Source organism: Chiloscyllium plagiosum, unplaced genomic scaffold (genome assembly GCF_037043375.1).
Source record: "Chiloscyllium plagiosum isolate Xiang-an unplaced genomic scaffold, Cpla_swu_hap1 HiC_scaffold_33, whole genome shotgun sequence".
NCBI lineage: Eukaryota > Metazoa > Chordata > Chondrichthyes > Orectolobiformes > Hemiscylliidae > Chiloscyllium > Chiloscyllium plagiosum.
This window is the reverse complement of record NW_028270171.1, coordinates 8,297,900-8,325,356: the sequence shown is the minus strand read 5'-3', so window position 1 is coordinate 8,325,356 and position 27,457 is coordinate 8,297,900. Positions and strand designations below refer to the sequence as shown.

The 27,457-nt window shown below is 43.3% G+C and overlaps 1 protein-coding gene across 2 annotated transcripts in view; it reads right to left on the bottom strand.

Moving 5' to 3' along the window:
- LOC122542176 (synaptotagmin-1-like) overlaps positions 1-27,457 on the bottom strand; it is a 142,700-nt gene that overhangs the window by 4,058 nt on the left and 111,185 nt on the right. For both annotated transcript variants that reach the window (XM_043679615.2, XM_043679616.2), the window contains 2 exons: positions 12,452-12,619; positions 10,449-10,566 (listed from right to left, as the gene is read on the bottom strand). In XM_043679615.2, coding sequence (XP_043535550.1) covers positions 10,449-10,566; positions 12,452-12,619 — 286 coding nt within the window. The remainder of the gene's footprint in view (positions 1-10,448; positions 10,567-12,451; positions 12,620-27,457) is intronic.

The window sequence follows — 27,457 nt, the reverse complement described above, 5'->3', positions numbered from 1 at the left end:
GACTCAGCATTGAGTTCAATAATTTTAGGGCCTGAGCACTTTCTCCCATATCCTTACCCCCCCACCCCACATACCAGGCTTCGTCATCATATGGACTGCTACCACAACCATCCCATTGTCAGCAAGGAGGTGATGACCTAGTGGCATTATTGTTGGACAGTTAATACAGACACCTAAGTAACACCCTGGGGACCTGGGTTCAAATCCTGTCTCAGCAGATAGTGGAATTTGAAGTAAATTGAAATCTGGAATTAAGAGTCTAAGAGATCATTACTCTGCTGCCAATTGTTGGGGGGAACACCCCATCTGGTTCACTAATGCCCTTTAGGGAAGGAAACTGCCGTCTTTACCTAGTGTGGCCTATATGTGACTCCAGATCCACAGCAATGCTACTGACTCTTAACTGCCCTCTGGGCAATAAATGCTGACCTAGCTAGCAACACCCTCATCCTGTGAATGAGTTTAAAACAAGCCACTAACAGTCTCAATTAGCAGCTACTGATTTTCCCAGTCTGAGCTTTATCCATTCCTTTGTCTTTATTATCTCTCTCTCTCTCTCTCTCTGAACTTCATCTCCACCCATCGTTTACTCCACCCTCCCTCCAATTCAGCATTTACACCAACCTTTTCCCAGCTACAATCAGTTCTGAAGAAGGGTCACTGGACCCAAAACGTTAACTTTGCTTTCTCTCTGTAGATGCTGCCTGACTCGCTGAGTTTTCCCAGCAATTTCAGTTTTTGTGACTCTTGTTGGGTTGCAGGTGTTCCTAAGCAAAGCATGCCTTTAGCTATCCCACCTGGTCATAAGGCCATTCTGGAGTTTACTGTAATTTTATACTGGTGCCTGGTTCGCAATAAATGTACTGAGAATAAACAAAGCTACTTCACTCAGAAACATTGCATTGCAATCAGGTCAAAGTTTATGGTGTGGCTATGTCTGACCTTCAGAATTTGCAAGTCCAATTGGCTTTCAAGAGGAACCTTTAGAGCTAGCATCAAATGGAATTTTTTTTTCGTGGTATAGAGGAGATATATGACGTTGTTGTTGGGACTGGAAAATTTTAGCAAAGAGAGATTGATTAGGGTGAAGTTGCTTCATTTAGACAGACGAGATTGAGAGAAGTTTTAAAAGCTGTTTATACCATTATATGGGGCCGACATAGAATGGATAGACAGAACCATGTTTCCTTAACAGAAAGATTTGAAATTAGGAGGACATAGATTTAAAGAGATTGGCAGAAGGATTCGGGTGAATTTCTTTTCAGTTGCGGAGTGATGGGGTCTGAAACTCTGTCTGAAAGATAATGGGAGGCTGAAAGTTTCAATGTACTCAAAAACTTTTGGAAATACATCTGAAATGCCATAAACCATAAGGATATGTACAAGAGCGAAAGCTGGATGAGGTCTAACAGGTCTTTTTAGGTAGTATGAACATAAGGGGCTTAAACGTAGTTTTTGTACATTAACTCCATTGCTTTTTGACCCTGAGAGAGTTAGAGCAGCGAGGGGACAGAATAAAGGTTAGTTGAAGATCTGCCTCTAATTCATAGCCTGCTGCTACTCGGCTTCTCTTGCCCCCTTCTTGTTAGCCCTCTCAATGGTATTTTGCAGAAGCTCCAACTCAATCACAATTACACAATTTGGACCCTAACACTAATAAAGCACAGTTCACCCACCTTCCAGGTCCTTTCCCAATTCCAATGGTCCCTATGCTCCAAAACTCTGGATTAAAAACTCTAGAGCCGAATACTCATGACCCCTTTGAGGTTAGGCACAGAGGGGATTGAAGTTTGGAGATGGCATTGGGATGGGGCTGAGGATGGGATTGTTGTGGGTTGAGGGTGGGATTGGGGAGGGATAGAGGATATGACTGACGTGAGGTTGAGGATGGAATTTGGGAGAAGTTGAGGGCAATTGCGGTGGGGTTGAGGACAGGATAGAGGTAGGGTTGAGGAGAGGATGAGGTGGGGTTGAGGACAGGATAGAGGTAGGGTTGAGGAGAGGATGAGGTGGGGTTGAGGACAGGATAGAGGTAGGGTTGAGGAGAGGATGAGGTGGGGTTGAGGACAGGATAGAGGTAGGGTTGAGGAGAGGATGAGGTGGGGTTGAGGACAGGATAGAGGTAAGGTTGAGGAGAGGATGAGGTGGGGTTGAGGACAGGATAGAGGTAGGGTTGAGGAGAGGATGAGGTGGGGTTGAGGACTGGATAGAGGTAGGGTTGAGGAGCGGATGAGGTGGGGTTGAGGACTGGATAGAGGTAGGGTTGAGGGCAGATTAGGGTGGGGCTGAGGATGGGATTGGAGTGGGGCTGAGGATGGGATAGTAGTGTGGTTGAGGATGGGATGGAGTGGGATTGAGGATGGGATAGGGTTGGGGTTGAGGATGGGATAGGGGTGGGTTGAAGGCAGATTTGGGATGGCGTTGAGGATGGGTTCGGGGTGAACTGGGGATGTGAGATTGGGTTAGAGCTGAGGGCAGTGATTGGGACATGTTAAAATGCATGAGTGCAGAAAGAGGTTGGGGAGATAGTGGAAAAGGAATCCCACTCTCCTCTCAGTTAAGATTACTTGAAGATGTTTTGAAACACCAAGTATAGGAAAATAGGAGCAGCAGTAGGCCATTCGGCCCTTTGTGCCTGCTCCACCATTTGATATGATCATGGTTAATCATCCAACTCAATATTCTATTCCTGCTTTCTGCCCGTCCCTTTGGTCACTTTAGCCTCAAGAGTTGTATCCAACTCCTACTTGAAAAAAATTCAACATTTTGGTCTCAATCTGTGGTAGAGAACTCCACAAGCTCACACTCTCTGCGAGAAGAACATTTTCATCATCTCAGGTGTAAATGGCCTATCCCTTATCCATACCCCTAATCCCTAGGGTTCTATGCACCCCAGTCATTTGGAACATCCTTCCTCCATTTACCCAGTCTATCCTATTAGAGTTGTATGGATTTCCATAAGATGACCCCATCATTCTTCTCAACTCCAGTGAGTATAATCCTAACTGATCCAGTCTATGTGTTTGAGATGTTTAAAACTTGCTAGCAGCTTGTCAAGAAATTAGGATTTAAATTTTCAAAGAGATGGAGAGGTTACCAGCTGAACATAGAACATAGAAAAGTACAGCACAGATCAGGCCCTTCGGCCCAAGATATTGTGCCGAGGATTAATCCTAATCTAAAATAAAATAACCTAACCTATGCACCCCTCAATTCACTGCTATCCATGTGCATGACCAGCAGTCACTTAAATGACCTAATGACTCTGCTTCCACCACCATCGCTGGCAACGCATTCAATGCATTCATAACTCTTTGCGTAAAGAACCTACCTCTGACGTCTCCTCTATACCTTCCTCCTAACACCTTAAAACTATGACCCCTTATAGTAGTCAATCCTGCCCTGGGGAAAAGTCTCTGGCTATCGACTCTATCCATGCCTCTCATTTCCTTGTACACTTCAGTCTGGTCACCTCTCTTTCTCCTTCTCTCCAGAGAGAACAGTATGAGCTTAGATTAGATTCCCTACAGTGTGGAAACAGGCCATTTGGCCCAACAAGTCCATAGCAATCCTCTGAAGAGTAACCCTCCCAGACCCATTCCCCTACATTGACCCCTGACTAATGCACCTACCCTGCACACTATGGGCAATTTAGCCAGTTCACTGATCTGCACATCTTTGGACTGTGCGAGGAAACCAGAGCACCCAGAGGAAACCCATGCAGACACAGGGAGAATGTGCAAACTCCACACCGACAGAGGCCTGAGGTGGGAATCGAACCCAGGTCCCTGGTCTGTGTGGCAGCAGTGCTAACCACTGAGCCACCGTGCCACCAAGTCAACCTCTCTTCATAAGACAATCCCTCCAGTCCAGGTAGCATCCTGGTAAACCTTCTTTGCACCCTCTCCAAAGCCTCCACATCTTTCCTATAGTAGGGTGACCAGAACTGGACACAATATTCCAAGTGTGGTCTCATCAGGGTTTTGTAGAGCTGCAGCAAAACCTCTTAAACTCAACTCCCCTGTTAATGAAAGCCAAAACATCAAATGCTTTCTTAATAACTCTATCCACTTGGGTGGCAACTTTAGAGGATCTATGCACTTGAAGACCAAGATCCCACTGTTCCTCCACACTCCCAAGAATCCTGTCTTTAATCCTATATTCAGCATTCAAGTTCGACCTTCCAAAATGCATCACTTCACATTTATCCAGGTTAAACTCCATTTGCCATTTCTCAGCCCAGCTCTGCATCCTGTCTACGTCGCTCTGCAGCCTGCAACAGCCCTTGATACTATCAATTGCACCTCTCAACCTTCTCATCCAAGTCATTTATAAAAACTACAAAGAGCAGAGGCCCAAGAACAGAGTCCTGCGGGACACCACTCACCACCGACTTCCAGGCAGAATGCTTTCCATCTACAACCACTCTCTGCCCTCTGTCAGCCAACTGATTCTAAATCCAGACAGCCAAATCTCCCTGTATCCCATACCTCCTGACTTTAAGAATGAGCCAACCATGGGGGACCTTATAAAATGCCTTGTTAAGTCCTTGCATGACCTTCGTCAACCTGTCCCCTCAAAGAATTGAATAAGATTTGTGAGGCATGACCTGGAACCTCACAAAGTCATGCTGACTGCTTTTAATCACGAGATGCTTTTCCAAATGAAATGAAGCAAATAAAGAGCAGTGAGCCAGCAATAGCTGACGCAGTGTATCCCCCGGCTCCAGAGGGTTAGCAGGCAAACGAGCACTTGGTAAAGGAGAATGGACACTCAGTACCCAGGTTTTGGTCAACTTTGACAGCTATAGCATTGTCTACTCAAGGGCAGGAGGAGGCCATTTGAGCTTGATTCATTACTCAGTAAGGTCATGGTTAATCCAATTGTAACCACATTCCCCCAGACCTGTTTTCCCTCCCTTGCTGACCAAGAATCTACACTCTCCCTTAAAAAATACTCTGCTTTCATGCCTTTTCAGAAGAGAGTTCCAAATGCTCATGGACCTGAGAGAAAAAAAAAGGCCTTGTTTCCTCTCTGTTTTAAATGGGTGACTTCTGGTCTTTAAACTGTGACCTCTGGTTCATGACTGTCCTATAAAAGGAAACAGCTTCTCCACATCCACCTTGTCAAAATTCCTCAGGTTCTTGCATGTTTCAATTGAGTTCCCTCTTATTCATCTGAACTCCAGTAGATAGAAGTTGTCCAACCTTTCCTTATGAGGCAATCCACTCATTCCAGGTATTAGTCTGGAAATTTTCCTCTGAACTGCTTCCATACACTTACATAACAGGGTTATGCCTGTACACAGCTGTCCCTCAACTTATCTTGAAGCAATTTGCTGGAGTTCCTTTCTGAAATTTCACCATCCTGTAACTGTATTGCTCCTGTCTTTCAAAGCTTCTGCAAATCACAGCTTATCAACTGTGCTTATGATAATCTCTTCCCTACAGTCATTTGACGCCTGTTATCTTCCATGTCAAAGTGCCTTGGAAACAGTTTCTTTTGTTAGTGCCATTGTACCAGCACAAGTTGTTGTTATATTGACAAGAATGATATTTCAACTCATCCAAAAAAACAGATGAGCCTTCGGTTTTACTGGCTAAGCAAATGGCATCTGTGTAAAATGATGTGCTGGAATTGGGTATCAAATATTTACGGAGCACCTAGCATTGTGTTTGACTGTTCCTGCTTTTATATTCAAATATCAAGGGAATCAGAACAATTTTGCATTTATTGCACTCCACAAACTGCAACAGTCTGGAATTGTCATCTGTACTCTTATTTAAAGTGCCTCTGTCTTTCTTTCCAATGCCTTCTATATTAGCAAACTGGCAAACCTACAACATTCAGAATGATGTTGGATATTTTCAGAAAAGTGATTCAGTTGTACATTTGGCAATATCTTGTTTATAACATTCTGATTTCAAAAGGACCAATTGTTTCAGTCCTCCCTCGCTCCTTGTGTTACGCTGCCCTCAATAATTTTTTCTACCACCTCTTTATTTGGTTAGAGGAACCCTCTTCCTATTGCCCTTGACTTCTGTAAATTTCTGATTGATCATATCCAGCTTCTCTTTTAGCACGTAACTCCAGGTTACCAGAAGCTTAGGTTCATTCTGTCAATGTGAAACATGCTAACTTGTCCACTCAAATGGGTCACCTCAGGTGCTTTGCTATGAGCAATGACACCACCAACATCTTGCACTTTTGAATCACCTTTAGCACAATAACATGTTCCTATATCGGACAACCAGCACAGTATTTGTGATTCCATCTTGGCTAAATTGTGAAATTAAACTCAATTACCAGTGATAATCTGGTCACGTTACAGGTCCCCGGGTTAGGGATGGGTTCAATTCCTGAGTATGTTCCTAAGTTGATTTGTACACAAAGTTGGAACACAATATAGTACTGTATAATATATCCATTTGGAAGCACGAACAAACATTTGCATGTCAGATCCTTAAAAATTAATCATGATATGGGATCTCGTTCGTACATACAAACATCCTTAAGTCAGATGTTCGCAATCTGGGGACCCTCTGTACTGGATTGCTGTTAAAACCTCATGTTGAGCAAAGCCTTTCACTTGTTCTTGTTTGAGCAGGAGCATTTATCACTTCTATCTTGTCTGACCTGTATGTGACTTCAGCTGGATCTGTGAACTAGCCTTGCAGAACACGTTATATGGGCCGTACATGTAGGCTTGCCTGTGTCATCTGAATCCCAAGTACATAGAACATAGAACATTACAGCGCAGTACAGGCCCTTCAGCCCTCGATGTTGCGCTGCCCTGTCATACAAATCTGAAGACCGTCCCACCTACACTATTCCATGTACGTCCATATGCTTGTCCAATGACGACTTAAATGTACTTAAAGTTGGCAAATCTACTACCATTGCAGGCAAAGCATTCCATACCCTTACTACTCTCTGAGTAAAGAAACTACCTCTGACATCTGTCCTATATCTATCACCCCTCAATTTAAAGCTATGCCCTCTCGTGCTCGCTGTCACCATTCTTGGAAAAAGGCTCTTCCTGTCCACCCTATCTAACCCTCTTGATTATCTTATATGTCTCTATTAAGTCACCTCTCAACCTTGTTCTCTCTAACGAAAACAGCCTCAAGTCCCTCAGCCTTTCCTCATAAGACCTTCCCTCCATACCCCAGGCAACATCCTAGTAAATCTCCTCTGCACCCTTTCCAAACCGTCCACATCCTTCTTATAATACAGTGACCAGAACTGTACACAGTACTCCAAGTGCGGCCGCACCAGAGTTCTATACAGCTGTAGCAGTACAGTCACAAGGGGCCAAATGGCCAGCATCTGTGTGCATTTCCTACGATTAATAAATAATTCTCAGTTCTTTTCACAATACATGATAAGGAATCCCATTCACACATTCCGACAAATCGTTTAAGGAAGCAGTCTATCAGGACATGATCCCAATCAAACCAGTACCTGACTTATGGCAGCTTTCACCCAGATTGCAGCTGCATTAATAATCTAAATACAATTAGGAATCACAGTGAATGAGACCACATAAAGAAGATTGAATTGAATTCAGACCGCTTTAACTTATGGTCCCTGTTGAATCTCAGACCCCAAGGTACACTTACATTTATTCACCCTGGAGATGGAATTTTGCAGGCTGAGTAAATTACTTTATAATGGCATTGAGCTGAACTTTCACTGCATTATTTTTGGACCAAAGGGGTCGGACACAGTTCAACAGCCAAGGAAACCTGGCACAAATGGAAGGAAATTAAACTCCAGGATGCCTTCACACTCTCTATCCTCCAACTTCCCCATCCCCCATATATGATCAATAACAGTTGCACAAACCACCATCCCTGGTGTGAATTTAATCTCGATGTCTTCATCAGTTTCCTAACATAGAAATGGCTAAAGTTCTTTTGAAATAAATTGGTTCGGTTACCGCCACATGTATGTTTTTTTCTGAATGGATTTAAACTACAGCTCCATTATATATTGGAAAATATATTGATGTGTATTTATATATCAGCTAGACTATAGCTGAGTCTATGTGGTGCAATCGGTTAACATGTTTGACCATTAACCTGAGCTCACTGGTTCATTGCCGTTTGCTTATTTGAGTTATCCTTGTCTGCAAGGGACTGCCGCTGACGATGAGGTTTACATGTCTTCTGAGGGATGTGCACATATGATTAAAATATATTCTGCAAACATACACTGACTCATGAGAAATGACTCATCATAATTCCTGAATATGAAGAATGAAGATAAACAGAAAGAGAAAGACAGTGACTGGTGAAGGTGAGACTGATGGGTCAAATGGGTAAGGAAATAGGATAAAGGCAGAACGATGAGGAGAGAGCTGTGGGGAACAGGAGAAATTGAAAGGAAGTAAGCATTTTTTAAAAGTATATACTGTAGGCCTTGCTGATAAGGTTGGTATTTACTATACATTCATCATTGCCTTTCACAGATGGTGGTGAGCCACCTTCTCAAACTCTTGTTCAAACCCATGTCCTGGTTGAGTCATACAGTCATAGAGACATAGAGTCCTACAGCATAGAGCCAGGCTCTTTGGCCCAAACAGGTCCATCAACGCTAACCCCATTTCCCTGCGTGTAAAAACGTTGCCCTTCAGGTTCTCTTTTATTCTTTCCCCTTGACCCTTAAACTGATGCCCTCTAGTCCTCGATTCCCCAACCCTGGGAAAAGACTGAGTGCATTCACCCTATCCCTGCCTCTCATGATATTATACACTTCCATAAGATTCCTCCTCAGCCTCTTTGCTCTAAAACAAAATTCCTACATTGTTCAACCTCTCCCTATAACTCAGACCATTAAGTCCTGGCAACATTCTTGTGAACTTCTTCTACACTCTCTCCAGTTTAAAAACATCCTTCCTATAGTAAGGTGACAAAAATTGAACACAATACTCCAAGTGCAGCCTCACCAATGTCCTATACAACTGCAATTTAACTTCCCAACTTCTATAATCAGTGCTCTAACTGATGGAGGCCAGTCTGCCAAAATGTTCTTCACTGCCCTGTCTCCCTGTGACTGCACTTTCAGAGAACTGCACACCTGAACTCCAAGGTCCTTCAGTTCCTCTACACTCCTTGAGACCCTACCATTCACCAAGAAACTCCTACCTTGATTTGACTGTCCAAAATGCAAGACCTCACACTTATCTATATTAAACTCCTTTTGCCATTCCTCGGTGCACTTCCCAAACTATCGAGATCCTGCTGCAGAACAGTCCATACTCTTCAGCAGTAAGTTCCAAGATTTTAGCCAAATGATGGTGGAGGAGCAAAGATATTTGTCCAGTTTGGGTGTGTGGGACGATGATGTTCCCGTGCACCCCTTTGGAGGTGGAGTACATGGGTTGGGGTAAGTGCTGCTAAAAAAAGCCTTGATGATGGTGGAGGGAGCTGATGTTTAAGAGGGTAGATGTAGTGCCAATCAAAAGGGCTAATTTGTACTGGATGGTGGTGTCAAGTCTTTGAATGTTGTTGTCAGCTGTACTGACCCAGACTAGTGGGAAGCACTGCTGACCAGATCTCAATCAACAGAGCCAGAAACTACATAAACACTGCGGCTACAAGACTGAGACTGGGGGTTCCAAGGTGAATAACTCTGATGAAGAATCATCGAGACTCAAAATGTTAGCTTACTCTTTCTCCACGGATGCTGCCTGTCCCACTGTGATCTCTACAATTTGTTGTTTTCAGTACAGATTCCAGCATCTGCAGCAAGGTGCTCCTGAATAACTCACCACCTGACTATCCAAAGACAGTGCACCATCTACAAGGAACAATTCAGGTTCAGATAAAAGCTTTTATCTTAGCCCGCTTGGCTCACCAGCCTCATTCCTGAAGAAGGGCTTATGCCCGAAACGTCGATTCTCCTGCTCCTAGGATGCTGCCTGGCCTGCTGCGCTTTTCCAGCACCACACTTTTCAACACAATTCAGGTTCAGTGGAATTCGCGTGATTTGTCTGGTTTAGAATTGCTCCAATAACACTCAGGAAACTTGATAACATCTAGGATAAAGTGGACCATTTGATTGCAACCCCATCTACCAATTTAAGCATTCATTTCCACCACAGTGTGTATCACATATGAGATGTAATACAGCCACTCCTTTGACAGTGCCTTCCAAACCCAAGACCTCTGCAATATCGAAGGACAAGGGCAGCAGGCACATGGAATATCATCACCTGCAAGTCCCCCTTCAAGTCACACCATATCATGACTCAGAATTACACTGTCTTTTCTTCCCTGTTGATGGGTCCAAAACTTGGACGTCCCTCCCTAACAACACTGTCGGTGTCCCTACACCTTATGGACTGCAGTGGTTCAAGAAAGTAGCTTCCTCCAATTTGTAGAGGGCAATTAGAAATGGACAACTTCAAGCAGGAATCTACCATCAATGCTTTTGGGTCCTACCTGATAGTCCACCTACATCCATTTTCTTGAGGTTTTTGGCCTCCAGGATAATGACGGTGAGTTTCCCAGCTGTCGGGACATAGCGGAGAGAGAAGCAGATGTCGCCCAGTTTCTCTTGCTTTAATAAATGACAAAAGAGTTCTTGAAAATTTCACAACAGAAATCAGGAACCAAGGCTCCTTACAAATTAATTCATCATGCATAAGCAACAATAGCAAAAATATTCATGTTTTATATAATCCAAGTGAAAAAGCTTCGAGCTGAACCTTAAATAAACCTTAGATCAGTCATGTTTCTGTTGGCTTCTCAATTGCTGCATTAACTTTCCTGATGGATATAATATCAGCTCTGTGTACATTACCCATTTGTGCAAATGACTGGTGTCTGCACCACTGTATTGTACATTACAGAAAACAACAAAATATTGCATTATCAAATGATAAATAAATTATTCCTCATGTTACAAATTACTCGGTTAAATCAATGTGTATTCAGAATTTTGATTGATCTTTGTTTAAGGCTTTTTAAATATATTTTAAGCTGTTACTGTAGCTTATTATTTGCTCAGGATTCTTGGTGCTTGGAAATGGAGTAATTTCCATTTCAAACACTCAGCCCCACCATCAAGCATTCTCAGATAATTAATGCACAGTTGGCAGGAGTGTAAAGGGTCCTCTACTTGTTTGTGTCTCAGAACATGTTGCTAAGCTAAAGGTCGACGCAGTGAGCCAGTGCTCCCAGAAGAGATCTGGGATTGAAGGGAGCATGTACCAGACATGCAGCTAGAACAAATAGAATCCCTACAGTGCAGAAGGAGGACATTCGGCCCATCGAGTCTGCAATGATCCTCTGAAGAGCATCCCACCCAGACCCACCCGCTTACCCTATTCTTGTAACCCTGCATTCACCGTGGCTAATCTATGTAGCCTGCAAATCTGTGGATACTATGGGCAATTTACCATGGCCAATCCACTTAACCTGCACATCTTTGGACTGTGGGAGGAAACCAGAGCACCCGGAGGAAACCCACGCAGTCACGGAGAGACTCCACACTGACAGTCACCCGAGGCTGAAATTGAACCTGGGTCCCTGGCGCTGTGAGGCAGCAGTGCTAACCAACTCAAACTTGCATTGCATATACACCCCTCTTTCACAGCAGATTGTTGCTTCGGCTTTTTTTTGAGAGAGTTCTTTTTGCTTTTAAACTTTCTTTACTGTGGATTTCCCTATCCCTGAGGACAGTTAAGGCTGAGTTCAACAGATTTATTGTTGCCGAGGGAATCAAAGGGTACCGGAGGGGGGGTGGGGGCTAAATAAAAAAGTAGAGTTGAAGCCACAATAAGATCAGCCAAGATCTTATTGAATGGCAGAGTGAATTTGATGCATCAAATGGTCCTTGCCTGCAATCAATCAGGGAGGCAGTGACCTGGTGACAAGGTCAATAGACGAATAGTCCGCAGTCCTGTGTTAATGTTCTGAGGAAATAAAAACTGAACAAACTGCAGATGCTGTAAATCAGAAACAAAAAGAGAAATTGCTGGAAAAGCTCAGCAGATCTGGCAGCATCTCCTGCTCAGCTTTTCCAACAATTTCTCCTTTTGTTATTGGTCATGATCTGAGGACATGAGTTCAAATCCAACAATGGCAGCTGGTGAAATTTCAATTCAACAATAAAAAAAGTAGATTAATTGTGTACATATAACTGCTGTTGATTGTTGTAAAAATGCCCATCTGGTTCATTAATGGCCTTTAGGGAAGGAAATCTGCCATTCTTACCTGGTCTGGCCTACATTGACTCCAGATCTACAGCGATGTCATTGATTCTTAACTGCCCCATTAGAGTTAGACAATTAATGTTGGCTAGCCAGAGATGCCCACATCTCATAAATGAATTAAAAAAAAAACTTGTATGATACTTTGTTAATTTCCTTTTTACTAATAGAACCTGTCCTTTAAAGAGTCCTTAATAAGCTTCAGCCAGTTTCCCTGGTGTAACCCCATACCTCCTCCTTCTCAGCAGACTCAAGATCTCGCCACTCCTCAATCACATGAGCGAGGTCAATGCTGCTCATTGGAATCCGAATCTCACCAATCGCATCATGCTTCGAGAACCGGTCAAAGTCATACACCGCCATCACGAGGATCTTGCCCCCAAGCTCTGAGTATGGGATCTGGAAAAGGGAAGTGAGAAGTCAGGTAGGTAATGCAATACTCTTCCTGCAGGTGGAAGTCAGTTACCTTCAGGACAACACCGAACATCATCGTGTTCTGCTCTCAACTCAGACGATCACTCCCCATTGTATCAACTACTTTCCACAAGGATAGGATTAAATTGGAAAGAGTGCAGAAAAGATTTACCAGGATGTTGCCGGGACTGAGGGTTTTGAGTTGTAAGAAAAGGCTGGGACTTTTTACAGTGGAGCGTAGGAGGTTCAGGGATGACCTTATAGAGGTTTATAGAATCATGAGTGGCATAGATAACGTGATTAGCAAAGGTTTTTTTCCTTAGGGTAGGGGAGTTCAAAACCAGAAGGCATAGTTTTAAGATGACAGAAGAGAGATTTGAAAGGAACGTGAGGGGCAACTTTTTCACACAGACTCTGATGCATGTATAGAATGAGCTCCAAAGGAAGTGGTAGATGCAGAGTTGAGATTGTGTCGCTGGAAAAGCACAACAGGTCAAGCAGCATCCTAGGAGCAGGAAAATCGACATTTTGGGCCACAGCCCTTCATCAGTAATCTGCCTGACCTGCTGTGCTTTTCCAGCAACACACTCTCAACTCTGATGTCCAGTATCTGCAGACCTCACTGTCTCCTGGTAGATGCAGATACAGGTACAATATTTATAAAGACATTTAGACAGGTACACAGATAGGAAAGATTTAGAGGGATATGGGCCAAACACAGATAAATGGGACTAGTTTAGTTTGGGAAACCTGGTCGACATGGACTAGTCGGTCTGAGGGTCTGTTTCCATGCTGCATGACCCTATGAGGCAAAAGTGAGGACTGCAGATGCCGGAGATTAGAGTCTAGATTAGAGTGGTGCTGGAAAAGCACAGCAGGTCAGGCAGCATCCGAGGAGCAGGAAAATTGACGTTTCAGGCAATCAGATTCCTGGTGAAGGGCTCTGGCCCGAAACGTCGCTTTCCCTGCTCTTTGGATGCTGCCTGACCTGCTGTGCTTTTCCAGCACCACTCTGCGTGACCATATGATTCTATTTTAGAGTATGCCCGAGCTAAATTGTTAATAATTGCCAAATTAAAATGTTTAATGGCTGGATAGGTTGCTACATAGTCAAGTAGCCTGTCTCCTGACAACCCTTGGCGCACATGTGATACATCAACACGCACAATCATGTTCCATTATCCGGTTTTGCCCGGAGTTCTGTAGGGGGTTAGCACAAGGTTGAAAGGAACTTTGAAGGTCCTTTATTTTGTGTTGTCCGCAGAATTTAACTGCAGGGCTGTTTTATTATTTTCTCTTCTGTGGAGTTTCTACCTAAAGGCATCCGAAGTCAGAGGCCTCGTCTACTCTGGGAAGCCTGCTTTACGTGGTCAAAGTCCAAGAGATCAAACCAAGAGATATTAGAGGATAGAAAGGAATTGCAATAGGGTGGCGATGGTGGGTGTGTTGATTGTCTTTGGAGTGTAGCAACCCAGGGATTTCAATGGTGACTGTGGGGGGGCAGCACATTTTGCTTGGGGGAGGTTCTGCTAGTAAGCGAATGGTGACTGAGCAGGAAAACAGAGCGGGGATTTACTGGTCAGCCTGTTGGTCCTGGGGACCACATTTCTGCTCCTCTCAGATTGACATAAAGAGCTAGAAAGACAGTCATCTCACAGCTTCAGCCCTATGCATTTTTGTTCAGCTGCCGAAATTTCCAGAGGAAGGAGAATTATAACTGCCAACAGCTAAAGATATAATTGCCATTCAAATGAGGACAGACAAACTCATTATAATATTTTAATAATTGTTCTGCTTCCCCTGAGTAAATGTGGTACCCTCTCTGTCAAAATTGAAAAGGTGTGCACTGGAGGTGATTTTGGTTCATGTTCCACCCCATTTTGACCTTTCACCTCTGACATGATCCTACCTCACCCATTTTTGGACGCTAAGATTCAGCAAGTGCCTAAACATTCAGATGAGGAGAAAGAGGAGGAAATGGGGCAACACAAGTTCTTGCAAATGTGCATCAACATTTTGTTTTTAGGCAGTCCCTTGGGGATTGAAGGTGCTGTTCTTCCTGTCTGGTGTTATAGGTCCTAAGGTAACTAGAGAGTCCAATTCCTCATCCATATGTCCTGCCACAGGTGGGGCGGGTGATATTTAAAGGGAAAGGGATGTAGGTGGGTGGGATGTTTGCGTTTTCACACCCTCTTTGCCTTTGTTATCCGTTCAGGTCTGTCGGGGATACTCAAAAGGCTTGGCACCTTCGTGGATGCGTCTTCTCCAAGTCAGCCAGGCTTTGGGATGGAGATCTCCAAAAGTCAAAAGGGATATGGCAACTGACAGTAATCATTACCACACACGACTCAAATTACTCTATTCATTTCAATTTGTGTCAACCCTGATTGTTCTTTGCTAAATTAAGAGATTGAAAAAAAACCCAACAAAAGCATTTGTCGATACCGTGTTTTGAAAGGTTTCCTGCTCTTAGAGTGTGACCCTAGGTTCCGTGAGAATGAGACCAAGATTCCTTAAAATGGAATAGTACAAACTAGACAAGAACAACTGTGGTACTGGCTGATCCCAGTCCTATTGGGTTGATGCAGATTGCAAAGCTTTTCCTGCCATGTCCTCCACAACCGATCCCTCCATAGCTTGACTCTAACACATTAATCACATTTAAAGTCTTTGGGACGGTCTGATTTGGACACTTGGTGAACCAAGCAAGTTGCTAAGGGAGTCACAATGGTTCTTCCCATACTCTCTAATTGATGGGAATTTTGATCAGGCCACTCCATAGGAAGTGCTGAGGTGGGAGGAGATCACGGTACATCCACAACCAAAGGGAGAGATTGCATGTTGTGGGAAATCATGTCAAGATCACATGCCCTGTCAACTTCAAGGTGGACCAGTGGCAACTTGCCAGAGAGACAACTGGGAATCTTCCAAGGCGAAGATAAAGGAAAGATTTTTTATTATCCTCAAGACACGGGGGGGGCCTATTTCCTGGAATTACAAAAGTAATCAATCTCCTCCAGGATCAATTACTACTGTCAAGCAGTCCTTTCACTAGAACTCTCCAGCACTCAGCTATTAAAGCCTTGTATGGGGCTCCTGCAGGGTGATAGGAATACCAGGTTCTGCCTTTAATTCCAGTCATTGCAGGGTAATTCACTTCAATAACCATTCACATCATTATCATATCCTGGGTCTGACAGAATCATCAAACCATTAAATTTTAACTGCTGGGAGGTGACATTGTGCAACTGTCCACACACACACACACCAATGAGAACTACACTGAAGCAAGTGGTGTCAGGTCTCATATGGGTAACTGGAACCGGCATAATTAACTTTAGGCTTAAATTTCTGTTAAGTGAGCAGTTTAGCCCAGCTATGTCAAAGAGCCAGCAGATACTGTGCTACGTGACTTGTATTACCTTTACAGCCGGCCAGACTACATTGAGTAAAAATAACCTTGATGGTGGTCATGGAAACAGAACATCTCTAAAAGCCCCTCCACATCACGTACTTTCCAGGGAGACATATATTCCTTGTCCTTTCTGCTCATTGGTTCAATACCTTAGAATTGCTTAGATTTTTGTTTTTATTCACTCATAGGATGTGGGTATTGCTGACTGGGCCAGCATTTTGTTTTCATTGTCTATCTCTTGAGAAGGCAATGGTGAGAAGCCATCTTGAACTGTTGGATCCATTTACCTCGCACCCCATTGTAGAGAACACTGGTTTGTGTTCCAGAAGACATGGATTGCTGTTCCTTATATTGGAGGGATGGCTATTCTTGTCAATCCTATAGGTGTGTAGCCTGAAATGGTTTCTCCAACCCATGAGTCACTGCTGTCTGGCCTTAGGAATTTCTCAAATTCCTTTATTAAACCCATTGTGCATAATGCTGTTCTCTTCAAGTCTCTCACTCACACTGACAATTTCAATCATTTGTCCCAGTCTTTAATGTAAGAAGGGATGCATCATAGAAAGTATCCTATCCAGATGCATCAAAACTTGGTATGGCAACTACTCTGCCCAAGACAACAAGAAATTACAAAGAGTTGTGAATGCATCCCAGTCCATCCCACAAACCAGCCTTGCATCCATTTACTCTGTCTATACTTTCCACTGCCTTGGGAAAGCAGCCATTATAATTAAAGACCCCTCTCGCCCCAGTGATACTCACTTCCACCCTCTTCCATTGGGCCAAAGATACAAAAGTTTGAAAACATGTACCAACAGATTCAAGAACACCTCCTTCCCCGCTGTTACCAGACTGGTGAACAGACCTCTCATATGTTAGAGTTATTCTTTCTCTGCACCTTCTCTGCAGCTGTAACACTATATTCTGCATTCTGTTCTATTACCCTGGTGTACTTATGCAAGGTATGGTTTGCCTGGATAGCACACAAAATAATACTTCTTACTGTCTCTTGGTATGTGACAATAATCAATCAATCAAAAGGAAGGGCTTCCTGATGAAGGACTTTGACCCAAAACCTCGATTCTCCTGCTCCTCGGATACTGCCTGACTGATTAGATTACTTATAGTGTGGAAGCAGGCCTTCAGCCCAACAAGTCCACACCAACCCTCCGAGGAGCAACCCATACACATTCCCCTACACCACAGGCAATTTAGCATGGCCAATTCACCTAACCTGAACATTTTTGGACTGTGGGAGGAAACCGGAGCAACTGGAGAGAATGTGCAAACTCCATACAGATAGTTTCCTGAGGTGGGAATTGAACCCGGGTCCCTGGCGCTGTGAGGCAGCAGTGCTAACCACTGTGCCACCGTGCCATCCACTGGCTGTGCTTTTCCAGCACCACATTCTCGACTTGGATAGTTTATAATCAACTTGTTCAGAGATGGTCTACACATCCCCCTGCTACCAGAGCAGTGGAACTTCAGCCCAAACCTCTTGGCCCAGAGGTAGGGACACTACCACTGCAATACTAAAGCCCCTTCCCCCCATCCCAACGGGACTGTTGATGTTATTGTCACACCATCACTATCACAATATATTATCAATTCTGATTATATTACAAACTCCATCTCCTGGAGAAGGTGACTATGAAGGTCCCATCTTCTCAAGATTGCCTCTCACCTGAGGCATGGTGACCCTCAGATTAAATCACAACCAGTTGTCTCTCTCTCTCTCTCTCTCTCTTTATCACTAATGAGGGAAGAGCCCTGTGGTCCTCTGGGATTATGATGACTTTGCTCCTTTAGCCTGGGGAAGGAACAGCCCATGGTTTTAGAACAACTAGGGATAGGCATTAAATTTTGGTCACATCATACAAACAATTCTTTTTCAATCTCACAGCTAAAAGGTACTAAGCATTGATTCCATGTACAACAACACTCTGTGTTGCTGGGTATTCCATGAAGTGATCCGATCTATCTAACAGAGACCAGAGAATAGAAAAACACCTTGGGCTGATCTAGGAGAGTTCTTTGTTTGGCCATTCCACATGGTGAACTCAGAATAAGGCAGTGACTGAATTCAAATCAGATTGCCTCGTGCTGTCAACTTCAGTGAGCATCAACAGAGACTCACTCACGTGGCTTTGTTTGATGTTTGAATACACCACACAGCCTAAAAATAAAATGTGCTTGGTGCAGCGGGCAATACCACAGTCTCTGGTGCACTGTGGTATGATGCTGTGTCTATTTAGCGCTGGGGTACCATGTGATGCTTGTGCCCTTGGGATACTGGCACATTATGCCATGACTTCCTTTAACTGCGTTGCTTACATTCAATCTGTGCTTTGCAATGCACTCATCCTCCCCCATGCTTTTTGTCAGTGGTTAAATAGCTGCCGGTGCTATAATAGCTGAGGAATATATTTGCTCATGAAATCATAGCAGTTTAAGTATGGCATTAAAACCAATATCCCGTCATAAATTAGGTTACATGAGTATCTAAAAGGCCCTTAAACACTGCTGTGTTATTACAACAGAGCAGGCAAATGCAAGACACTATTTCAAGGTATTTTCTCCAACACACTTTCCCTTCTCATCCTACCCCATACGAATCTAAGAGCTCCATCACTCTCTGTATTGCCTCCCCAACATGTTAAATTTGAAAATGTAGTTGTCCATTGTCTTGCTTAGCAATTCCTTGCTCACTAACACGCAGCTTGGGTTTCACTGGGGCCACTCAGCTCCTGTCCTCACTACATGGTCCAAACGTGGTAAGAAACTACAGAAGGTGGTGTGCACAGCCCAGACCATCACGGAAGCTAACCTCCCATCCATGGATTCCACTTACACTTCTTACTGCTGTGGAAAGGCTGTCAACATCATCAAAGATCCCTCCCATCCTGGTAATGCTCTCCTACAACCTCTTCCGTCAGGCAAAAGATACAGAAGCTTGAACACATGCACCAACTGGTTCAAAAACAGCTTCATCCCCGCTGTTATTAGACCTCTGATTGGACATCTCTAACTTCAAATAATGTTGATCTTGCTTTGGGCACCTCCTGTGCAGCATGACCTTGTATACCTCGCTCTGGTTAAGCACCCTATGATCTGTATGTCCTTGTTTGCTATGATCTATCCATACTGCTCACAAAACAAAGCTTTTCATTGTACTCAGGTACATGTGACTACAATAAATCAAATTAAATCAAACAAGAAAAAAAGAGCTGAACTTCAGAAATGAGGTGACTACTCTTGACAACAAGGCATCATTTGACAGAGTTGTGGCACCAAGGAGTCTGAGCCAAACCAGAGGCAATGGAAATCAGGGAGAAAACTCTCCGCTGGTTGGAGTCATATCTGGCACAAAGGAAAATGATTGTGATTGTTGGTTTGTCAGTTATCTCAGCTCCAGAGGATCTCTGCATGAGCTCCTCAAGGTAATGACCTAGACCCAACCATCTTGAGCTGTTTTATCAATGGCCTTCCTTCGATCATAAGATCAGAAGTGTGGATGTTTGCCGATGATTGCACTATGTTCAGCACCATTCAAGACTCCTCAGATACTGAAGTAATCCATGTCCAAATGCTGCAAAACCCTGAGCAATATGCAGGTTTTGGCTGACAAGTGGCAAGTAACATTCATGCCACACAAATGCCAGGCAATGACCAACTCAACCAGAGAGAATCTAACCATTGCCCATGACATTCAATGGCATTACTATTGCTGAGACTCCACAAGCAACATTGTGGCAGCAGAAACTGAACTGGATTAAACATATCAGTATTGTAACTACAGAGCAGGTCACAGGCTGGGAATCCTGCAGCGAATAACTCACCTGCTGGCTTCCCAAAACCTGTCCATCATCTACAAGGCACAAGTCAGGAGTGTGATGGAATACTCCCCACTTGCCTGGATGGGGGCAGCTCCAACAACACTCAAGAAGGATAAAGCTTGATTGGCACCGTGTTGGTTTAGGGTAAGAAAGCAATGATTTAAAAGGGACCTAAGGGGCAACTTTTTATTCATATGGTGTTGCAAATATGGAATGAGCTGCCAGAGGAAGTGATGAAGACTGGCATAATTACAGCATTTAAGAGGCATCTGGATGGGTATATGAATAGGAAGTGTTTAGAGGGATATGGGCTAAGCGCTGACAAATTGGACGAGATTAACTTAGGATATCTGGTCGGCATGGACGAGTTGGACCGAAGGGTCTATTTCTACTGCTATACACCTCTATGACTCCACCACTCTATTTCCACAAACATCCACTCGCTCCACCACTAACACTCCGTAGCAGCAATGTATACTATGATGGAGGGAAGGTCATTGGTGAAGCAGCTGAAGATGGTTGGGCCTAGGACGCTACCCTAAGGAACTTCCACAGAGATGTCCTGGAGCTGAGACGACTGACCTCCAACAACCACAACCATCTTCCTTTGTGCCATGTGTGACTTCAACCAGTGGAGAGTTTGCTCCCTGATACATGCTGATTCAGTTTTGTTAGGGCTCTATGATGCCACACACAGTCGAATGCAGCCTTGATGTCAAGGGCTGTCAATCTCATCTCACCTCTGGAATCCAGCTTTTTTCTCCATGTTTGAACAAAAACTGTAATGATGTCAGGAGCTGAGTGGCCCTAGCGGAACCCAAACTGGGCATCACTGAGCAGGTTATTGCTGAGCAGATGCTGCTAGATAGCACTGTTGATAATACCTTCCATTACTTTACTGATGATTGAAAGTAGACGGATGGGGCAGTAATTGCTGGGTTGGATTTGTCCTGCTTTTTATGTACAGGACAATTTTCCACATTGTCAGGTAGATGTCAGTGTTGTAGGTGTACTGGAAAACCTTGGATAGAGGAACGGCGAATCCTGAAGTAATGTTGTTAGAGCCCATAGCCTTTGCCGAATCCAGTGTCTCCCACCATTTCTGGATATCACATGGAGTGAATCGAATTGACTGAAGACTGGTACCTGTGATGCTGGGGACCAGTGGAGGAGGCCAAGATGAATCATTTACTTGGCACTTTTGGCTGAAGATTGCTGCAAACACTTCAGCCTTATCGTTTGCACAGATGTGCTGGACTCTTCTATCATGGAGGATGGGGATATTTATGGAGCCTTCTCCTCCAGTGAGTGGTTTAACTTGCCACCACCATTCACGACTGGATGTGGCAGGATGGAAGAGCTAAAATTTGACCTGTTGGTTGTGGAATTGCTTAGCTCTGTGTATCACTTGCTGCATATGCTGTTTGGCATGTAAGTAGTCTGGTTTGGTGGCTTCATCAGGTTGTCACCTCATTTTCAGGCATGCCTGGTGCCTCCTGCACTCTATATTGTACCAGGGTTGATTCCCTGGTTTGATAGTAATGGTTGAGTAGGGGATATTCTGTTCCATGAGGTTACAGATTGTGCTGGAGTACAATTCTGCTGCTGTTGATACCCCACAGCACCTCATGGATGCCCAGTCTTGTGTTGCTGAAGTCTGTCCTATTTAGCACGATGATAGTACCACACAACACGATGGGGGGTATTCTCAATGTTTAGGTGGGACTTCATTTCCACAACAACTGTACGGTGATCACTCTTACTGATATTGTCATGGATGGATGCATCTGCAGCTGGCAGATTGGTAAGGCTGAGATCAATCACTTATTGGTTCCCTCACCACCTACTGCAGACCCAATTTAGTAAGCATGTCCTTTAAGACTCTACTAGCTTGATCAGTATAGCTGTTGCCGAGCCACTCATGGTGGTGGACATTGAAATCCACCATCTAGAGTACATTTTATAAACTTCCCACCCTCAGTGCTTCCTCTGAGTGTTGTTCAGCATGGAGGAGTACAAATTTATCAGCTGAGGGAGGACGGTACAAGGTAATTAGCAGGAGGTTTCCTCACCCATGTTTCACCTGAGGACGTGAGACTTCATGGGGTCCGGAGTCAATGTTGAGTACTTCCAAGGCAACTCCCTCCTGACTTATATCACTGTGCTGTCACCTCTGCAGGGTCTGTCCTGCTGGTGAGACAGGACATATCCAAGGATGGTGATGGTGGTCTCTGGGGCAATGTCTGTAAGGTATGTGCATGACTTTGTTAGGCAGTTGCTTGACTAGTCTGTGAGATAGCTCTCCCAGTTTTGACCCTTGCCCTCAGATGTTAGTAAGGAGGGCTTTGCAGGATTACCAGGGCTCTTTCTGCCGTTGTCTTTTCCAGTGCCTAGGTCAATGCCAGGTGATCCATCTGACTTCATTTCTTTGATATTTTGTAGCAATTGATAAAAATGAATGGCTTACTGGACCATTGCAGAGGGTGACCGAGAGTCAACCACATTGCTGTCAGCCTGGAGTCACAAGTAAGCCAGACCAGGTGAGAATGGCAGACTTCTTGAAGGGCATTAGTGAATCAGATGGATTTTTCCTCTCAATCACTTCATGGTCATTAGGATTCTGAATTCCTGATTTCTTTCAATTGAATTCAGACTTCACCATCTGCTGTGCTGGGATTTGTACCCAGGTCCTCAGAGCATCACCTTGGTTTCTGGATTAATCTTCTAAGCAATAATACCACTCGGCCATTCCCTCCCTGATTACAATGCTGAAGAGAGTCTTGAGAACATATGGAGATAAACAAATGAAGAAGATAGATTAATCCTTATCTAATGTGAGTCAGAAGCTTTTTTTTATGATTATTGCATACAGTACTATTTCTCATTAATGTACATATGAATAGTGTTACTTTGATGGTCTAAGCTTAAGTGCTTTTTCCTCTATCAGTCTGTAAAGAACCCCTCCTCAGAGTGTGGCATGAAAGCACATGATAACAGAGAGTATAATGATAATTGAATCTTTGGTGCTGCAGATCTTAAATCCTGTATATAATTGCATTTATGAAATTGACAGAGAGAAAATGCTCCCTCAATCACTGTGTGGATTTTTCCTTTGTATAAGTAATATAATTATCAAGTTAATTTCTCATTCTCAAGTGTTGGAAATTATTTTTCATTGGGAAGAGTACAATATAACAGTGCTTGAATAGGTGGGTGTGTGTTGGTATGGTCCTTATTAACTTGATTCAAGTGGGCTGCTGACTTCTTGCATAAGCCAGGCACAATTATATTCATCAGAATGTGTGATTATTTTATTTATTTCATTCATATAAATTAAATAATTCAAACTTATTTTTATTCATTCACGAGATGATGTAAGCATCTCTGGCTGGGTGAGTGTTTTCTGCCCTCCCCATACTGGCCATGATGAAGGTGGTAGTGAACTGCCTTCTTGAAGCACTGCAGTCATTGAGGTTGTAGGGACAGCCACAGTGCAGTTACAGTGTTCTGACCCAAGAATGATGACGTATTTCCAAGTCAGATGGCTTGGAGGGGAGTTTGTAAGTAGCGGTGTTCTCATGTATCTGCTGCCCTTGCCCTTCTGAATGGTGGAGGTCAATGGTTGGAAGGTGTTGATGGAGGAAACTGCTAGCACGTACATTTGTACTCCACACAAACAAGATATTTGGCAAAAATAAGATAATTGGCAAAAGAGGGGAGATAAGATTTTCATTATGCATTTGGTTGATGGGAACCGGGAACTTGAAAAGTCAGGGGAAGCAGGATACAAGAGGAGCTTTCAAAAGGAGATTGGATATATCCCTAAAAGAGAGAGAAAAAAAGTGCAAGGCTGTGGGGAATGAGGAAGCATGTGGGACTAATTGAATTGCTTAACTAAAGGAAAGGCAGAAATATAATGGGTGAAATGGCCTCCTACTATTTTGCATGATGCTGCAAATGTAGCTCCATCCTTTTGAGATTGAAAGATGTTTCAGCTGTGATTCTGTTCATTTACATAAGACACATGAGTCAGAATGGTTCAACTTGTGGCTGCTGAGAGGATTAAGTGTTGCTATTAGCAAGAAAAGGTTGATACACATTCCACCTAAACCCATCACTGTTCGTTGCCATGCAATGTAATTCTCTTGATATATCTTGTTATGATCCAGGCTGGAGGAAAGCACTGTCACTGTTTTATGGGGAAGTGATGGCCTAGTGGTATTATTGCTGGACTGTTAATTCAGGTGCCCAGCTAATGTTCTGGGGACCTGGGTTCAAATCCTGCCATGACAGATGGTGGAATTTAAATTCAATAAATATCTAAAATTAAGTGTTTAATGATGACCATGAATCCATTGATCCATTGTCAGAAAACACATGCAGTTCACTAATGAGTTTTAGAGAGGGGACCTGCCATCCTTACCTGGTCTGGCCTACATGTGACTCCAGACACACATCAATGTGGTTGACTCTTAACTGCCCTCTGGGATGGCCAATAAATGCTGGGCCTTACCTGCGGCATCCTTTTCCCATGAATGAATAAAACAAACTCTAGCCTTGCAACTCCACAGGTCACAAGATAAAATGGAAGTACTTTTTCCAGTTACCAATGTGACCAATTAAATGCATTATCTGTATCAGGATCTAATCAAAACAAAATCTATCAACCAGGCTTACCAAAACAAGACTTACAAACACACACACACACTCGCTCACACAAACACATACACTCACACAAACACACACTCACTCACACACAGCCACTCTCACACACACGTTTTGAAAATATATTTTTATTGAAAAATAGATTTTTTAATATTACAACAAATACAAAACAATACAAAGAAAGAACACCAAAAAAACCTAAAAAACCCAAACTGCCCTCAAGTACAAATGTATAAATATATATAGAAAAATATATTTAAAAAACTCCAACTAACTACTTGACTAAATAAATAATAACCAACAACAAACGAATAAATAATAACAGCTCAGCCAAACCAAGCACTCACTCTCAAATATCAAGAGCATTAATTTTCACATATTCATATGTTCGCAGTTCCGCCTCTCTGGATATTGGACTTGTAAAGCACAATCGTTGCAGCTATATAAAAGCCCTTATTAGTGTGGCAGACAAATCTGTGTCCAGCTATTCCAAAAAGGACCACCATGTCTTATAAACATTCTCGGTTTTGTAGTGTACCACACTTGTGAGAAAATCTAAGGGGATATGCTCCATAACAATCTTCCGCTAACCTTGCTAGCCAAACTAGCAAGATATTCTTCCTTGCGCAGAAAGTGAGGATGTTGAAATGTTCTTTCTTATGCGCATCTACAGAGAACACACTGGGGCAGCCCAAGAAGAAGAGAGATTGGGTCCTTCTCCACCCTTACACCCAAAATCCCCTCATTGCACCCACCACAGTGCTCCAGTATGTTTGAAACCTACTACAGGACCAGAGACAATGTGTAAGAGTGCCTGTACCAACCTTGCACTTGGGACATATTGAAGATACTTTTGGTTTAAATATTGACAAATGATCCGGAGCCAAGTGGAGCCTGTGGAGAATCTTCAACTGTAAAGCATGGGTCCTATTGCAAATTGATATCTTTCTTACGTTTTCCCAAATATCTTCCCATGCCTCTGAGGAGACCTCAACGCCTAACTCTCTCTCCCACACCCTGCAGAGTCGATCAAACTCATCTCAGGGGTGCCCCCAATTGTTGATATAAAGTGCTGACAGAAAGTGTACTCTTAGCACTGAGCACCCTCCTCTCTATATCAAATTTATAGGGATCTGTCAAAAATGTAGTCTTTTTTTGAGTAAAATCCCTAATTTGAAAAAAAAAACGAAAGAGGTCCTGTTTGATAGCTCTTATTTCCATGCCAACTGATCAAAGGACATCATTGTATCTCCCTCAAATACATCGCCCATGCAAGACACACCACCAGCTGCCCAATGTTTGACACACATACTCTTAACAACCAAAAAAAAAGCTTTTTTGCAGAGATCGACTTTCTAAAAAACACTTCAGTCAATGGGTTATTTCAAAGATAAAAAGACAAAGCAAATGATGTTGCAAAGACTGTTGTTCTGATGTTCTGGCCAATGTGGTCAAGTCACTAATCCTGCATAGTTGCCTTTGTTGTTTGCAGATGTAGCTTGCTCAAGAAGTACACATTGAGGTGTTCCTTCAATCATTCTTTCAAAGCAACAAACAGGCTTTACCCTGAACTGTTGTTTTTATTCAGAAATAGGGAGGGATCAGCTGGGCAGCTTGTTTATAGAGAGCTTTCCCCCAACTTGGCTTGTTCTTAGCTGGCCTCCTTCCAATTGACGTTGATAAAACAGGAATCTCTCCAGGTCAATCACTATTCAAATCAGCCCCAACCAGGCCTATGCACAGCAAGCAGTTTTATGGCTAGTTCTGAGATTTCTAGGAATCTTGCTAGAAAGGGATCTTCAATATTTGCAGTTATGCATCAGAGCAGAAGAGCCTAAGGAAAGTTATGACAGAGATATAAAATGTTGAGGGGCATAGATTGCATTGACACAAAGTACCTTTGATGGTGGGATCAAAGACCGATGGCAGAGATTTAATGTAAGGGACAGAAGATTTAAAGGGGATGTAAGGTAAAATTCTATTCAGTAAGAGGGTGGTGTGAATCAGGAACTCACTGTCTATAAAGATGGTACAGGCAAAAACCCTCATAACATTTAAGAAATCTTTAGATGTGCACTTGCAAAGCCAAGGCATAAACTGCTATGGGCTAAATGCTAGAAGATGGGATTAGAATGTTTAAGTGGCTGTTTTTGATTGGCACATACTTGGTGGATCATAGAACATAGAACATTACAGCGCAGTACAGGTCCTTTGGCCCTCGATGTTATGCCAATCTGTGGAACCAATCTGAAGCCCATCTAACCTACACTATTCCATTCTCGTCCATATGCCTATCCAATGACCATTTAAATAGACGATTGGTCCTTTTTCTGTGTTGTAGACCTCTAAGACTCTACAGCTCTAATGTTCAATGACTCATTTCAAAGAAACTACTCCAGTTTTGCCCATAAAGTTTGAAATAAATTTCCTTTTCCACAATCCTTTTGTAATTATATGCACCAAAATTCTTTGTGCCAGTTTCCCCTATTCCCCTGAAAGCATGGCTATGCTTCTAGAACGTGGTTCCCTAGATGTTGGCCTCCATTTAATACATTAGTTAGCTCTTAAACGTAGACCATGAATCTCAGCAGGCTTGTCAACTGAACAAGTCCCAGATGAACAGTCGTCAACTATGGCAAGGCTAACACAATATACGGGACTACAAAGCAAGTCGAGTAGAATTCCTGACAACAATGCATCCCTACCCAATGAGCTCAATGCATTCTATGCTTGTATTGAACAGGAAGTCAGTGAAATGATGTCACCTGCCCCAACTGCCTCGGGTCCACGGTTACTGCCGCAGACATTAGATTGGCCTTCTTGAGAGTGAACCCACAGAAAGCAACTGGCCTGGATAGAGTTCCCGGCTGTGCACTCAGATCCTGTGTGGACCAGCTGGTGGAATTA